Source organism: Pistacia vera, unplaced genomic scaffold (assembly GCF_008641045.1).
Source record: "Pistacia vera cultivar Batoury unplaced genomic scaffold, PisVer_v2 Contig490, whole genome shotgun sequence".
In the NCBI taxonomy this organism is placed as follows: Eukaryota; Viridiplantae; Streptophyta; class Magnoliopsida; order Sapindales; family Anacardiaceae; genus Pistacia; species Pistacia vera.
The window spans coordinates 25855-43748 of NW_022196324.1; the positions used below are offsets into that span (position 1 = coordinate 25855).

General features: G+C 33.6%; 1 protein-coding gene across 1 annotated transcript; it reads right to left on the reverse strand.

Annotated features, from left to right (window-relative positions):
- Positions 1 to 6998: 6998 nt before the first annotated feature.
- LOC116104984 (mannosyl-oligosaccharide 1,2-alpha-mannosidase MNS1-like) lies at positions 6999 to 17408 on the reverse strand. The gene is made up of 14 exons (XM_031391407.1): positions 17069 to 17408; positions 15283 to 15330; positions 14718 to 14912; positions 12079 to 12152; positions 11814 to 11879; positions 11510 to 11681; positions 10992 to 11081; positions 10585 to 10709; positions 10369 to 10434; positions 9622 to 9730; positions 9429 to 9527; positions 8522 to 8602; positions 8274 to 8444; positions 6999 to 7430 (listed from the first exon to the last, which is right to left on the reverse strand). The coding sequence occupies exons 1-14, from the start codon at positions 17228 to 17230 to the stop codon at positions 7182 to 7184; spliced, it is 1707 nt and encodes a 568-aa protein (XP_031247267.1). The 5' UTR covers positions 17231 to 17408; the 3' UTR covers positions 6999 to 7181.
- Positions 17409 to 17894: the final 486 nt, after the last annotated feature.

The window sequence follows — 17894 nt, forward strand, 5'->3', positions numbered from 1 at the left end:
TAGCCCCTAGCTACAAGTCTTGCCTTATATTTGTTGATTAAGCCATTAGGATTCAATTTTGTCTTGTAGATCCATTTAACTTGGATGATTTTGCGACCTGATAGTCGCTCGACCAACTTTCAGGTTTCATTATTCTCTATCATACTTAGCTCCTCCTTAATTACATTTTTCCATTCTTTTGACTTAACAACTTCAGCATAATTTACTAGTTCAAAAACTACCAAGTTGCATCTCTCATACACTTCTGCTGGAAGCCTAATCCCTCTAACTAACAGTTCTTCTTCGGCATTTGATTCTTCCTTAACTTCATTCTGGTCGTTAGTGACCTCTTTCTGCTGAGGTATTTCTTCTTAAATTTTCTTTTCTTCTCAATTTCAAATTGATGTCTCATCAACTCTGACATCCCTTGTGATCAGAATTTTGTTAATGATTGGATTGAGAATTCTGTAAGTTTTTGATTGGCTGGTGTAGCCAATCAAAATTCTAGCTTCGGCTTTTTCATCAAGCTTGCTTCTTTTGCTCGTTGGAACATGTGCATAACAGATGCTTCCAAAGACTTTGAGGTCCTCCACACTTGATTTAACTCCATACCAAGCTTCTATTGGAGTCTAATCGTTCAAGGCCTTTGTTGGCAATCTATTAAGCAAATAAACTCTTGTATTAACTGCTTCAGCCCAAAATATCTTGGGCAGCTTCTTTTCAACAAACATGCATCTAGCCATCTCCATGATTGTTATGTTTTTTCTTTTAGTCACTCCATTCTATTGTGGAGTGTAAGGACTGCTGAACTGGTGCTTGATTCCAACTCCTTTGCATATCTTTTTGAATTTATTCGAAGTGTATTATGTTCCATTGTCATTGCGAACAATTTTGATGGTCAAACTAGTTTGGTTTTTGACTAGGAGCTTAAACTTCTTGAATACTTCGGCCACTTCACTTTTTTGCCTTAGAAAATAGATCCATATCATTCTAGAGTAGTCATCAATGAACAACACAAAATACTTACTTCCACTTAAGGAGGGAGTCTGTATAGGACCACACACGTCAGTGTCTATCAACTGGAGTTTCTCAATAGCTTTCCAAGTTGCATTTCCAGGAAATGGTTGTCTGCTCGACTTTCCGAGCTGACAGGCTTGACATAAACTCGTCCTCTCTTCGATTTTTGGTTAGTTCAGGACCAGATTCTTGTGATTCATTTCTTTTAGCCCATTGTAGTGAAAATGACCAAGTCTTTTATGCCAAAGTTCTGACTCATCTATTCTGGCAGACTAAGCTTGAAATTCAAGTTTTCTCCATTCTATGGGAAAGCTTTTTCCCATCATCTTTACCTTCATTAACTCACTTCCTCCATTGTGCACTATTGTGCATGACCTGTTCTGGAAGTGTAGAGAATAATTTTTCTCTAACATTTGTTCCACACTTAGTAGACTCTAACTAATTTTTGGCACATTCAACACATTCGCGATGTGTTTTATGCTCGTATGAGTCTAGATGAAAACTTTGCCCCTTCCTTTAACCTCCAGAAACTCTCCATTTTCAACCTTCAACTTAGATTGGAAGGAACAATCCAGTTCCCCAAAATTGGTGAGGTCAAGTGTCATGTGGTTAATACAACCACTGTCTATCAGCCATGTTTCTTTATCGAAGTGAGTTGCATGACAAGAGGTCATAAATAAGTTCTCCTCTTGATTTTGCTGTTGATTCTCGACCACTTGAGCTTGTTAAGGTTGTGGCTGGTTGGCATTATTTTTGTAAACATACTTAATATGGTCGAACTATTTGCATGACCTATACTGAATGTTAGGTCTGAACCAACATCTATTTTCAGCGTGGTTCTTCTTCTTATAGTGGGTGTATAATGGATATCCCTTCATCCCACCATTCTTGCCCCGATGATTGTTAGCCTTTTCTTTCCCCTTTCTGTCTCCAGCAAGCTTTTTGTATCCTCCCTGCATGATTTCCCTTTATAAGACGTTGTCATGGTTCCTTCACTACTGTCTTCTTGTCTCAACAGTCTTGTTTGTTCTTGAGCTTGTAGGGCATGAACAAGCTCAACAAGGGTCATCTGAGAGAGATCTTTCGTGTCTTCTAGTGATAAGATTTTAGCCTCAAACCTCTCTGGTAGACTAACGAGAACTTTTTCAACAATTCTTGCATCCGTCAACTCCTCGACAAGTAGTCTAATTTTGTTAACCACATTCATCAGTTAATCAACATATTCCTTCACATTTTTAGATTCTTGCATTTTTAACACCTCAAACTCCCTTTGTAGATTCATAACATGCATGTTTCTAGTTTTATCACTTTTACCGTACTCTTTCTTGAGCATATCCCAAGCTTTTTTCGATGTCTCACAAGCCATTATTCTTGTGAAAACCAGCTCTGTTACGGCTGAGTGTATGTGTGACAAAGCTCTAGGGGCTTTCATGGCTTCTTTTTCATGCAACCAGATCTAGATCAATGTGGGATTTGGTCCTAGTTGAGTTGGCTGCCTCTCTTCCGTCACATATTGCCAGAGATCTTGTCCCTTTAAATATGTCTTCATTCTAACCAACCATATGTGGTACTGTTCTCCATTGAAGACTGGAGGTAAGAGAGAAGCTGTGCTTGACGCCATAAAGACAGGTTTTGGATTTTAAGGTTGAAGGTAATTTTGAGGGGAGAAGATGAACTGTTTAAGGATAGATTAATCTCGGTGAAGAGAATTACAACTCTAATACCAATTGTTGGATTACAAGCTGGAGAATACAAAGAAAGAATGCACGAAAAAGTTCTTAATTTCATTAATTCAAACATTGATTATATACAGCCTAAACACATCATTGATTGCGTCTTTTAACACGCCTATTCTGCAGAGCATTAAATGCTAATCCTAGACTGCAGACAAATTTATCACGCTAAGCTACTATTACACGTTGTCAGAATTTTGAGCCAAACATTCCTAACCAGTTTGACATCTGACAGTCTTATCCATAATAACAGCTAAACCCTATAGGGTAATTGACCGTCTTCTGACATTCAACAATAATGGCTCTGACCTTCCTTCTGACAGGTCACTGCATGCTTCTGATCACAAGCTCGTTAGGTCGCTTGGACACTTTCTTGTATTGCTTCCAGATCGCATTACCCTCTGATCGCTTCATTCAAATTGCATGTTCATTACGATACATGCTTAGAGAACATTTACTTCACATCGCAGCTTTACTTATCTAGCTCATCTGGTCGCTAGCCTATTAGGTCACTCCCCACATGTTTCCAGAAAGATATCATTCACGTTAATAATATTCAAACAATCCTTGTAACTCATTTGGAACATTTTGCATGACATGCGATAACGGAAAACAATGATAAGCTCTTGGGAAAACATCAGAAACAGCAACTTGCAAAATTTTACAGTGGTCCGTGATGATTGATTGTGGAGGGCGTCCTAACATGCATGTAAGCCATGCCCTAAACAACCATGTATGGTCTCACCTGCAAGTAAACCACAGCCCAGTAACACTGATTGTCCACGGTGATTCATGCCAATAAATGAAACCAGAGGCACATCATATTTGTCTGCCAAGCATGTAGTGTCAATTGAAACTACATCACCAAAATACCTATATGCAACTCTTGACCTTGCATCAGTCCAGAACAGATTCCTCAAGCATCCTTTTCATTTAGATCTGCCACATTAAAGAAGTTAGGATCCATCAACTGCAAGCGACAAAAGAAATTATGAACAGATTGGGCATCTCCTGGTTTAAGCTTCAATTTATTGGCAGGGTCAACATTTTTCCCAAATTCTCCGTTAACATCTACATTTCCATTTCCCTCAGCATCAATAATCACACTTCGAAATAGCCGAATTTTTTGTACTTCATCAGCACCATCTAACTGCAATGTTCTTTTGGTTCCAGGACTTATGTGCTTATGTGACTTATAAAACTTTCCACTTGCTGGGCTAATCAAGTGGTTGTGCTCAAGCTCGACTTCAATAATTCTCCACCCTTTATTTTCCTTCAACCTGAACTTCATTGCTGGACAACCAGTCCTTGTTTCTGGTCTTGACCGATTTGCTTCAGTTTTCTTTGTGAAACCTGCACTACTGCAGCTAAGTTTTCCTCTGTTTTTTTATTTACTTTTTCTGTACCATGTGTTGCTAACTCTGACACCAAAGCCTTGTTCTTTGGCATAGCAATTGTAGAAGTAATACACATCCTCGTACGTTTCAAACTCCATTCCAACAGCGGGAGGCAGAGGATTTTGGATTATACCAGTTTGACCTACATATTCTGTCATTGCATAATCTCCAACAACCTCAAAGTCATCAATATCATCATCACCTGTTGGCTTATTGTTGAGAGAAACTTCATTCATCTGCAATAGATGTAGGAGAAAGTGAGCTTTATGAAAAAAGGAAAATAAAGAAAATGAATGCTGAAAAAAGTGAAACGAAGAAACTAGACATTTGCTTCTGAAAGGCTGCATATTTAGGTCAATATTTCACAAAATTAAAGGAATTTAAAAAAATGAGCTTTAATAATTTGATTCCATAATGATCACTTGCACCTGTAATAATTTTTCCTCAATTTTCCTTTCTCAATCATACCAAGGATCATTTTTCCTCAATTTTCCTTTCTCCATCATAACAAGGATCACATTTACCATCAGAACACATAAATTTATGACATAAGAACTTGACTAGAAACACAAAAGAATAGGCTAGTCCACATTTGAATTTGGTCGTAAAAAGTTATTGGGTTATGCGTCAACATTTCTGCCACAATGGTAACAAAACAACCACAAACTACATACAGACAACTTCAACCCAAATTAACAATAAGCTTCTTGATATTTCAAATAGTTAAGACACTGTGATTTGGGTAGTCGTGTCTAGAGATTTGCAACTGAAGAAGATTCAAGAAAGGATCGGGCAAAAGATAGGCTTAGTTGGAGATTCGTGGAAGAATAAAAGTATTGATGAGAAAGCATCGGACATCTTTAAGATTTTGCGCAAAAAGAAGTTTGTTGTATTATTAGATGATATATGGGAGAGGGTTGATTTGATCAAAGTGGTTATCCCTCTTCGTATTGTGGAAGTTGGATGTAAAATAGTCTTCACTACTCGTTTTCTTGTTGTTTGTGGACTCATGGAAGCTGACGGGAAGTTTAGAGTGGAATGTTTAGGAGAAGAGGTAGCTTGGAAATTGTTTGAGAAAAAGGTTGGGAGAGATTCTTGATAGTCATCCTGATATTTTGGAGTTAGCTAAACTTGTGGCGAAAGAGTGTGGCGGTTTACCACTTGCACTCATTACAGTTGATAGAGCCATGTCCTGCAAGAAGACACCTGAAGAATGGAGATATGCAATTCAAGTGTTAAGGAGAGCTTCTTCCAGGTATATCCCCTTCTAGAGTATAGTTATGATAGTTTGCCTGATGACAAGATGAGATCATGTCTTTTTATATTGTAGTTTATTTCCAGAAGACTAAAATAAAATTGATAGATTATTGGTTTTGTGACAAGCCATGGTTACTACATTATTGGTGTTCTTGTTCATGCCTGTTTATTGAAAGAGGAGATTATTTTGTAAAAATGCATGATGTGATTCGTGATATGACTTTGCGGATAGCATGTGAAATTTTTAGTTCAGGTGGGTGTTGGATTATCTAAAGCAACAAGGATCAAAGAATGGGAAGGAAGGATATCCCTGCCCGATGGAAAACAAAATTGAGGAATTATCAGTGACTCCCACACTCTTGACTTTGTTTCTTAACCTTAGTAGCTTTTTCCAATTCATGTCTTCCCTCAAAGTCTTAAACTTATCATATAATAATTTTCTATTACAATGGGATTTCAAATTTGGTATCATCATGGTCCACAATAACAGAGTTACCAATGGAGGTAAAAGCTTTGGTAAATCTTAAATGTTTAAGCCTGGAGTATACATACAATTCCAAGTCAACTGATATCCAATTTTTCAGAATTATATATAATGAGAATGATTGGTTTTGGTTGTAATCAAGAAGTGGAAGAAAATAGTGGTGTTGGAATCTTTATGTGTGCTGAGTATTACCTTAAAAAGTTGCCATGCTCTCCATACATTTCTCAACTCCCACAAGTTTCAGAATTATACTCACGCCTTGATGCTCAACGTTTTGTCTTTAGGCATCTTCGCAGACTAGAAATTGAAAATTGTGAAAATTTGGAAGAGTTGAACATGGAGCATGTAAAGGTAGTAGTGCAAAAAACAATTTCTGCAGCCTTAACAGAGTTCAAATAGTTTTTTTTTTTTTTTCTCTAGAATAAGAGACTTGACATGGCTTGTTGCTTGGAAAAATTCTCTTGTTATCAAGATTCAAGGGTTTGCTATTTCTTAACCATTTAGATTTTTTTATCAATTTAAATTTAGGTTTTATTCTTGATAATAAATTTGTAATTTACTATGCTGTGGCCAGTTCCTGATATTCTTTTCAAAAACATTATTCTTCCTGCAATTGCTTCCGTCCCACTCTTTGTACCCAATTCAGGGAAGACTCATGACTCGACATTGCTGGAAGAAATTCAGTGGCCAAACCCTGTCAAACATAACCAGAAGATTGCATGTAATGTACAGTTAAATGAGCATATTTTCTGCTTCATGTTTGATATTTAGATTGTAATTAAGCATATTGAGTTTTCAACTTGCCAAAATAATTGGCCATACATGATGGCAATGAGAACAGCCATAAAATTCAATGTCAGAGGAGAGGACACCCCAACATGAACTAGATTAAGTGATCCATAAGTTCATTAAAACAAGATTAATCAGAAAATTTTCAGATAATAACATTGAAGCTAAGGCATCAAAATGTTCTTCCAAAAAAAGATTACAATTTTTAAATCAACTCATGGTTGACAGGGTGGGACAAATCCCATATTCCTGTTAAATAATATTAATATACCATTGTAAATAATCTATATATACTACGCTACACATCCATCACCTTCAAGGTCAACCATATTTTACTACAACATTTTCTACCTGCGGGAGCAAAGGAAGTCTGTTGTGAAATATTATTTGCAGAAAAAGAACGGCAGACTCCTCTGGCTCTCAATCTGTTTCAAAAATGATAACTTCTAATTCTTTGACTCTTCATTAATGTGAGTGTAATCATTAATTGTATTCAGCCAAAAAACATTTAACAGGAACTGAATCCTAATCATCTCCATGCCGACCTTCCTTCCTGCCAGGTAACCTCACATTTGGTGGTTTATGTTGCATGTTCGAATGTACAGATCTTTCTCCATCATTCCGGGTCACAATTCTAATTGGGTGGGCTTCTGTATTAAAAACCCACTCGTCTAATGGGATCACTGTAGGGGGTGAGAAAAGGAGATACAGATATTTTAATGTCTCTGCAAGAAAGAAGCTTTGCATCATGTTGTCTTTGACTCCAGTATTAACCTGGGAACACAAAAATTATGGTAAATAAACAACCATATGTAGCAGTATATGGCATGATAAATCCAATCTCCATCAAGAAAAGCCAACTAGACGGCAGCCACAATCTTTATGCCAAGTCACGGGCCAACAATTTCAAGTCACAAGAAAACAATAGACTTTATGACCTCAGAGTAGGAGAATTGGACGTAATTTCCTACAAACCTTGAGTTTTGCAGAAAAGAATTGACAAAGGTCAGTTAATTATCAGGAATAAATAAAGTAAAATAGCATGACAGAATCCTCCTGGCCAGTTATTAGACATAATTAAGTGGGACATGAAGTGTAAGATCTCACCCACTATAAAAAGAGTTAGTATTAGAACAATTGTTTATACTGTGTTTGACATCAGTCAAAGAAAAACTTGCAGGTTGGCCATAAAGAAGAAATTAAAGAGAAATCGGCAAGGAAGATTGGCGTAACACATTTAACATTCTTCAGCTCATAAATCAGCTTGTAAACAATCCAAAGGCTTTTAGAAGTTTCCACACATGGCAATGCTACCACAGGCAGTTACCACTGTCTCATTAGTTAGACAGGTGAATTCTCAATCTTGGTATAACCACCTCTTACATGGACTATATAATTAGTGAAGTCTTTTCTTAAACGCTAATTAACAAAGAGAAAACATACAATAGCACTGAGTTACTAAAATGAAAGGTCAAAGCCACTAACAGAGGCTGAGTTTCTAAAGAAAATCACCACCTCTGGTATTGTAACAGTAATAATGGATAAATCGTGAAGCAAAAAAAATATATATAAACAAAGATATATATGATGTAATGCTGCAGTGCGAGATGTGCTTACATCTTTCAATCCAACATATCCAGACTCCACGCGGGAGTTCTTTTCGAATGCCTGAAAGATATTCCAACCCCACTCTTTGTATGTCTTATTCCCAGTTAAACGCCACAGGTAAAAAAGTGATTCAACTGTCTCTGGTCTCAATATGTTCCATGATGTACCTACAGTCATGTCCTGAAGAAATGATGCGTGAAGCACTGTTAGACAACTGAATTTAACTCATTGTATATCTGAGAATAAGGATAACTAACCTCCCCGGAATGAAAGAAATAATTCTCTCCCGCCAATTTTGTTGGTGTTGATTGGTAGAAGTTATAACACGTCCAAGCAAGCTTAAAACAAGGGGAAATAAAATCCAGTGAAAAGCCTAGTTGGAATTCTTGAATCATCCCTAGTTTCTATGCTCCAAAGAAGGCACACATAAATATACAATACTTCAGGGTTGGGTCATTCAGCAATCAGATTAAAGTTGATTTTGAACTCAAGAGTTTGGATTGTGTGTTTCCTCAAGGCTAATTAACCAAAGAAAGTTGAATTTAAAAATATGATTCATAAAAGACTATCTCTGCAATGCATCATTCCTATACTCAAAACAAGTTTAGGTTTAGGTCGAAATCCAATATTTTAAATTAAAGCTGACAATTTGTATATGTATGATCCAATATTAGATCCATTGAATCATCTTGGTATCTACACAAGAATTGTCCACATAAAAAAATTAAAGAAAAGCACGAGCACTTACACATACCAATGCTCATATATTTTTGACAAACTTATGAATTTATTGTCAGTAGCTTATTTGCTATCCTTGGATAATTCTTCCCAAACAGAATGGACACTATATGTAATCATAACTTCACCAAATTTCAAATGTCAAGTCAAAATGGAGCTTAAAATTCGAGAACGAAATTCTATTTCAATCACCACTAACATGAATTGAAGAAACAAGTTCAGGAATTTTTTTTTTTTCTTGTTCTTTTTCTTTCATATCAAACTTGAAGACTTACAATCCAGTTTTCAATAGGTGCTTTTCTCTGGAATAAGAACTAATTGTTTTCAGAAGATTATGCCCTGTCTCATTGGTGTTATTTAATGTATTTACTTAAAAATCAAAAGACAGAAGTTTAGGATGCAAGCTATAAGGGACATTGTGAATACCTCTTCTGCAAGCGAAAGAAATTTCTCAGATTCACCAGGCCCATAACCAAATGATCCTAAAGCCAGCATTCCAGGAGCAAAGCATGCTAATTCATCCATCTGCATATGTATATGTAGGATCAGAACTTCACTCAGCATTACCTAGCAATACAATAATGCAGCCCTACAATAGTGGTAAGAAAATAAACGTTACCTTATCTGTCAGTGACTCCCCATTTTTCTCACAAATGTATGCAAAAGATGATGGCGTTGTTCTCCTGATCATGGTTAATAGACCTTTCATTGATGTCTCCCACATATCCCTGTTTCCAAGTTTGACAAGATAACTCTGAGACCAAGAATTACGAACACAAACTTTTTGAATACTTCAGAGAGAGGGGGGGAGAGAATTTTATGTATCAAGAACATCAAGACTGTAAAAAAATTACATAGTAACATATAAAATCAATTCTGCAGCATTATCAATCTTTCTTTGAGCAGTCAGTGCTATTTTCCGCTAGAAAAGTTTTCATATCTGGCTTGTATACCAAATCGCCATTTAACTTTTTATAGAAATTCTACTACTGACATCAAAATTATAATGAGGAAGCTAATATTGGAAAAATAAAGTCATAATAGTACTGCATTTATTATGGACTCCTAAAGATGTTGGCTTCATCAAAGATGATAGCAACCACAGTATGAGGCCAAATATCTATTTCTGTTTTACAAAAAACAAAAACACAAATACCACAGAGTTTCATAGTCTCTCATAAATCCAAAAAAAGAGAAAGGAAAGAAAGAAAGAAATATTACTTTTTGTCCAATATTATTCACGAGTTCAGCTCCCCAAGACATTTTTACAAGAATGACTTTTTAAGATATAAAATGCAAACAGTAAAGAGTGGAGCATAACAGATACTGTGAACCGTGCAGATACATGCTCACTAAATGTCCTCACCTATAAGGTCTAACCGCTGAAGTTTTGTTCCCTTGTATCCAAACTTTGAGTAAATATTCATAAAAGCTGCAATTATCCACAAATTCAAGCAAACTTGTGAAATTATACTCATTCACTTGCATCAAGCAGTGAACATAGCAAGTAGCTAAAGGTCAAATATCATTATGTGAGCCCAACAAAGATCTAACAAATAAATAGTAAATGAGTAGTAAATACCTATCACCCATGGCACCAAAGGTTATGGTCGAGTATGATCTAGCCCCTCTTTCAGGATTAATATAGATGGGTAGCAAACCATCAGCAGGGAAGGTTTTATTAAGCTCCTCTATAACCCTCTCTGCCTGAAACATTAGCAGCAACCAATCAGATTCCCCAGAAAATTTACACTGAGAACCTTCATCACTCAAAAATGTAAACCCCTGATTTATTCCACTTGAACATATTTGCTTTTCAACTTTAACCTCTTGTGTGGAAAGCAAGGACATCAATGATTGACAATAATTTCTGAATGATAGATTGACAATAATTTCTGAATGATAGACATTATGTGAACAGCTTTTAACACAACATGTTGAACAACACATTCCACCACACATGTTCATAAATGCACAAGAGGAATATACCTTCTGCTGATACTTTGGGTCTCCTGTCCTTTGTGAAAGAGCAATAAATTCCACCTGTTCTGTGCCAGAGTCTGCTAGAATGCTATCACCCTAAAAAAAGGAAAGAAAGCATAAACAATCATAGAAGCATGTCTTAGAATTTAATGAAAGAACCAAACTGGTCAATAAATTGAAAAATAGAGCTGCCACAGAGGACAGAATGGTGTACTTGAAGACTAATATAGACAACTCTATACGTTACAATGAATAGAATTATGAAAATAGTCTCAGGGAAAATAATTTTACTTACTGGATAACCAAGCAACTGACAATGTGAAAAAGAATATATAATATATTTGAGAAGCTTCAAGAAAATATAGAGCACTATAAAGTAAAAAAATTATCTTAGGGTAAAGAAGCATCAAATTATTACAGTACTAAGTTATTATCTAAAAGATAAAGATAAACCAGATCAACTCAAACTATGATCCCAAGTATGACGTAAAGTGAAAAGTAGAATTTAAAAGTGGACAACTTACTCCAGTCCATGAAGGGTTATGCGGATTTCCACGAGCCAAGTTAATAATGTTATAAGGAATTCCTGAATGAGTATTCCATGCAGGCAGCAATCTATCTGCAATATCTCTAGCCTTCTCTAGGAAAACTTTGTCTTCTGACAGATCATATGCACTAAGAAGTCCACCTACAACTCTGAATCATGATTAAAGAGAAAAATAATCTATCAGTAAAAGCAAAGTACCAGGTTATTAATTCAAGAAGAGATATAGCCCTAAACAGTTGTTTCAACAAAAATCAACTATGAATTAAACCTGGTAACGCAACCTTATGGTTGTCTCAAAAACACTAGCTTCATAATCCTTGTTAAAGTCCAATGAGTTTGCAACCCAACTGCAAAGAAAGGCATTGTAATTCAAATGAGATTTCATTCATCAATATTCACGATTCAAAGTAATATGAACTGCATGGCATTACATACTCATCGACAGATGACGAAAAAATTTGGGGAGAAATGTGAATAGCAAAATAAAGAAAATAAAAAAGACAACATAGGTAGTGATTAGGAATTGAACAATCAAATTGATGAGACGAGAAGCCAGGCTGTGCTGGATGTGAAACTGGTTTCCACTGAGATGAGTTGGAGGTATGATAGTAATTATGAAGCTAAAAATCAAATATAAGAAACATTAATAAAAAAACGAAGAAGCATACAAAGGGAGTATAGGTCACATATATTCAAAATTTAACACCTTACGAACAGCAAGAAAGGTCTTGTCACACAATTTCATTTAGGGTACTTAATAGCTACTTTCAGACTTTATAATTACCTCTCATAACTGCATTTAGACCAGCAACAAATAGAGCAGTGAAAGAAAGAAGATGATACCAGAGTCATATGAAGAAAATGTGTAAGAAAAGTATTCATGAACTCAACCCAGTCATAATATACACTAAATAGATTTACGTCCCATAAAATTGTTTCTCTTAAGCTTTTTGGTTTTTTTTTTTTTGTATTAATTTTACTTTATTTTTGTTATTTCATTTTTTATTATTTTTTTATTATTTTTTGTTTTTAATTTTTATAATATTTTGGTTTTTTTTTATTTCCAATAGTTTTTATTTTTTTTATTTTTTAATTTTATTTTATGATTTTTTTTTTCTTTGTTATTTTTTGTTTATTTTATTTATTTTTTTTTTTTGTTTTATTTTTTTTTTTTTTTTTTATAATTTTTTTATAACTTTTTTTTTTTTTTTATTTTTATTTTTTTTTATTTTTTTTTTTTTTTTTTTCTTATTTTTTTTTTTTTTTTTTTTAATTTTATCTTTTTATTCAATTTTTTTTTTATTTTTTTTAATTTTCTATTTTCTTTCTTTTTCTGTTTTTAATTATCTTTTTGTTTTTTTTTTCTTTTTTTCTTGATTGTTTTATTTTATTTTTTTTTTTTTCTTTTTTTTCTTATATTTCTATTTCTTTTCTGTTTTTTTTTTTTTTATTTTTATTTATTTTTTTTATTTTTTTTTTTATTATTTGATTTTTTTTGTCTTTTTTTTTTTTTCTTTTTTTTTTTTTTTTCTTTATTTTTTTATTTTGTGCATGTTGGCTATTTTTTTTTTTCCTTTTTTTTTTAGGTTGCTTTTTTCTTATTTTTTTTGTTTTGTTTTTGTTACTTTTTTGTTTTTCCATATTTTTATTTTTTTTTTTTTTTTTTTTATTTTTTTTTTTTATGTTTATTATTTTAATTTTTATTTATTATTAAATAATATTTTTTTTATAATTTTTAATTTTAATATTTTTTTTTTTTTTTTTTTTCTTATTCTTTATTTTATTTTTCCTTATTTAATTTTTTTTTTTTTTATTTTTTTTAATTAATTTTATTTTTTTTCTTTTTTATTTCTTTTATTTTTTTATTTATTTTTACTTTTTTTTAATTTTATTTTTTTTTATTTAAACTTTCTCTTTTGTTTTTTTAATTTTTTTTTTTATTTTCTTTATATATTTTTTTTCATTAGTTTTTATTTTTTTTTTTTCATTATTATTAAATTTTTTTATATTATTTTTTGTTTTTTTTTGTTAATATGTTTTTGTTTGTATATTTTTTTTTTTTTTGTTTATTTTTATTTATTTTTTTTTATAATTTTTTTTTTCTTTCTTTATCATGAATAGGTAGGGCTTCTTTTGTATCTTTTTTCCGGGCTGTTAAGTCAACAGGAGTCACAATGCCCTTATTTAATTTTGCACAGTTATACCAACACTTTCAAAGGTCTTTCATATAGTTCTTTTTTCTCCTTTAGGGGGAGATCCGGCCTTTACAATAGGCATCTGATCCACCTTTGCACTTTCTTACTTCTTAATGTTAATACAATCTAGTTATGTCTCCTAACCAAGCAAAAAAGGGAGAACTAAATTCCAAATTTCAAATATTAAGCTAAGAATGGTAAAAAAATAGTACATATCTTGTTTTGGAATTCAATTTATCTGACCGTAAAGAAAAAATGATCATAAAACAAGCATGGAATTAAAATCTACAACCAAGAAATTATTTAAAAAGTTGATTGTTTTACAAGAACAGAACTAACCCAACAAGTTTCCAGATGTTTCTAACTTTCTATCCATTCAGTCAGTCCAACCACAGACAAAAAGAAAGCATCAAGCAAGGCAAAGTCAAAGTGGAAATTGTATCGCCTAGACCAAATTCTAGAATGAAAAATTCACTCTATGCACAAGTACTGTGCCTAAAAGCAAGTTTTCTAGAGTAGTGCTCCTCCCCATTTTAACACAAATAATACTATCTTATTCCTCATACAATAAAGTACCAACTAAAAAATAATTGATATCAAGATGTTCTGCTCAGTTCCATCCAATTTTTGTAACACAAAGTCAAGTTCAGGATTCCATTAAAATGCTAAAATTTCAAACCAAAGTCAAAGTTTCAAAGACATTTGAGTCAAGTAATGTTTTCTTGAGTTTCTCATTAAAAAAAAAAAAAAAAAAAAGAAGTAATGTTTTTAATTGCAGACTGTAATAATCATGCTTAATATGTTTAACATTATATCAGAGCTAACAGCATTGCAACTAATTTTCGAAGAGAAAAGACACATGGCTTAATAACTAAGAATTAAAACTGATAATCCATGTCAATCTGATCATATATCACTAACAGTAAGACATAGAAACCAAATAAACGTTAATGCGTGGAATATATAAACATATGATACGCTTGAAAATACCTGAAGTTCATCCTGACCCCATGCATACTTCTCATATGAACTCCATGCATGAATCATAGCTTCTTTTACTTTCTCTCTTCGCTGAATATCAGTAGGATCATCTTCAAAAACCTTGTTACCTGGAATCTTACCATGTTTTCCATTATTCTCAATTTTTCTAATTGCATTGCCATTACTATCCTTTAACTCTTCCAGCTGAAAGAACAAAAAATTCATCCAGTCAATAGTTAAGCAACCTTGAAAGTTTCTCATTATAAAATGTAATGCGGTGTGCCCATGGCTTAGAGAGCCTTATTAGTTACCTAAATGACATAAAGACAGATGAAGAGAACTTTTAATGAACATGTCAACATATCAATCAGAAAATATTGACCTTTAAAACAAATATGTTACTCATTCTATTTAGATAACAGTATTTGTGTAATACCCAGCTATAACTGTCAAAAAACTCTGGTGTTTTCAGGCCTACACGTGAAATTGCTAAAAGAATTGGTAGTCACAGACAAACAGCATATCATATAACCACAGAGAATGCTAAGCTAGATGATGAACAAAGATCTCCTACCATATTTTGCAATCGTGTAACTTCTTCACTTAACTTTGAAACTTCAACCTGCAAGTGAGAAAAAAGTTTGTTACTTATAAACACTAAACTGACAATAAAAGTTCAGGCAGAAAAAAAATGTTGAGCAACAAATTAATCCTAAAATGAGTTACGTTTTTAAGAAAGAGTCAAAAACTTAGCATCTAAATTTTAGCTTGCCCCTTAGAGATGCATGATAACAGGCTTGTTAAGTAGACCCACACACAAAAATGCATAACCATAGTTAAACAAAATCGATGGAATATTCCAAGCACAGGGACCCTCGATTAACTTGGCTCTAACAACATGTGAGTAATCATTACAATAAGGAAAGCGCTCAAAGATGGAATTTAAACTCTAATAAAGGCAATTTTTTGAACACTTATAGATTATGATTCTGGTCTTCAACTTGCTATGCAGGTGACCTTTCAAGGAAAATGTGTCTGACGTCTAGTTAACTGCACATTTGAGAGTTTTAGTATCTAGATCTCTAAGTTGGGTAGAGAAGAATATTTATTTGGCTCATCTATGGCCAGTTTGTTCACTTATTCTCGAATCCTTTTCATCCAATACAAACATTTTGTATTTCACATTTTAAAAAGTAATAGTATTAAGAAAACTAAAATATTAAAAAAAAGGAATAAGTAGTCTTAGAACTTTGCCAGTGCATTGATGAAGATGCACATATATAGAACATGCCCGTGTAAAAAAGTAATTAAGATATAATCAACATGATATTCAAAATGGTGTGGTGAAAGACTTCTCATTCTATCTCCCCCTCCCTCTTTTCTCTTCATCTTGCTCCCTCCCAAATCCTCTCCAAACTCCACTAACCTCTTTTAGGAATATGCGTAAAACAATGGTGGAAGTCAATGCTAAAGTTTGTGGAGAGAGAGAAATCTGAAGCTTTTAAAGGCATTTAGAGTCCTCTTGCATCTCAAGGTCCATATTTAAGAAAAATCTTCCTGTATTTAGTTTCCCTCTAGCTTATATCTTTTTTTACCAGTATTTTAAGTTCATTCAAGGAACAAATTGCAAAAGGTTTAGTTAAAAATTCTAGCTCTCTTTTCTTCCATTTTTCCCCTCTTTTGTGTTGCTCCTTGCGTTTAAATCATTTTACCTTAGTCATAACTCTCTTTGATTTCCTTTATTTCCATATCTCCTATAAGAAACTAAAAAAAGGTTCTGATACCTCATCATGTCAACATCTTAATAAATTCAGGAAAATAATTCACATCACATACCCACCCCTCGGTTCAATTATGTGTCTGTACGTGTCCTTGCCCCATTTTTGCCTCTAAATCAAATGTGTTCTCAGCCTATTTTATTATTTCCGTTGCATACTAGTATATTCCTAGAATCTACATTTGCCACAGTAGTGGAACTTAACTGTTCATTCTTTGAAATGTACCAGGAACCAACATGAACTCCAAGAACAATCACAGCCACAATCACAATCAAGTCAACAACATAATAATAACTCAGAAAAATAAATCACATTCAGTATAATCAAATTCAGTCAGATCCTCCACAATGTCTACAGAAATATTGCTTGATCCCAGGCGACATTTCAAAATTTTCCAGTATAATCAAAACTCTAAATTCATTCTCAACAACGACAACTATCAAATTATCATCATCTTAAAAATTACGTAATCAACAAAAACCTAAACAGAAACCACCAAAACAAGCAGAACAAAAACAAATAGTACATAAATTGAAAATAAAAATGTAATTTAATAAAATAATAGATTAAAGAAACAGGAACCTCGTGCTCTCTAACAAGAGTCTGGCGATCCCAAACAACTAAAGTTGCAGAAACGAAGACAATCAAAAGCAAAGCTAGACGTTTCGGTCGCTTCAGATAATAAGAAGGATTACAATATCTCCACTTGGAAGAAGAAGATGATGATGATCTGCTCCTCGCCATCCGATCAGATCTCCCGAGAACAAGAAACAAAACAAAAAAAATCGCGGATCCGCGAGAAGAATTAGGAAAGGACAGAGAAACTTTTGGAGGTGGTGATCATTGTTCGGCTGTTGAACGCAGCGTGAGGGTTGGTTGGTTTGAAGCGTGAAGAAGAAACAGAAGAGCAAGAGACGGAGACGGAGACGACGTAAATTTACAGGAGACTTGCGTTTGGTCTTCGGTCAAGTTAATGAGGTGACGTACACGGACTAATCAACAGTTGACATGTAATCATCGAAATCTCAACTCATCAACTGCATTCTTGTTTTTGGTTTTCTTTTCTTTAATTTAATTTTATTTAGACATAGCATGGTCAATATTACAAGTCTATTTTTATTTTTTAAAGGTTGGAAAACAGCGATGCTACAGACACCGGAAATGGGTACCAAAAAGTTACACCAAAATACGTGACTTTTGACTCAGACATGGCAATGTAAAACACGATAAAAGAATTTCGTAAATAGATGGCTGTCCAACATTTTCGGACAATCGTCCATACCTCATGAACTACCATTCATTTAGTAATGGACGACGGTCCATAACAAATATTTAAAAATAAGCACACTAGATAGACGTCTATCCATCTAATGTGGGCGACCGTCCCTATAAAATGGACGGTCGTCTA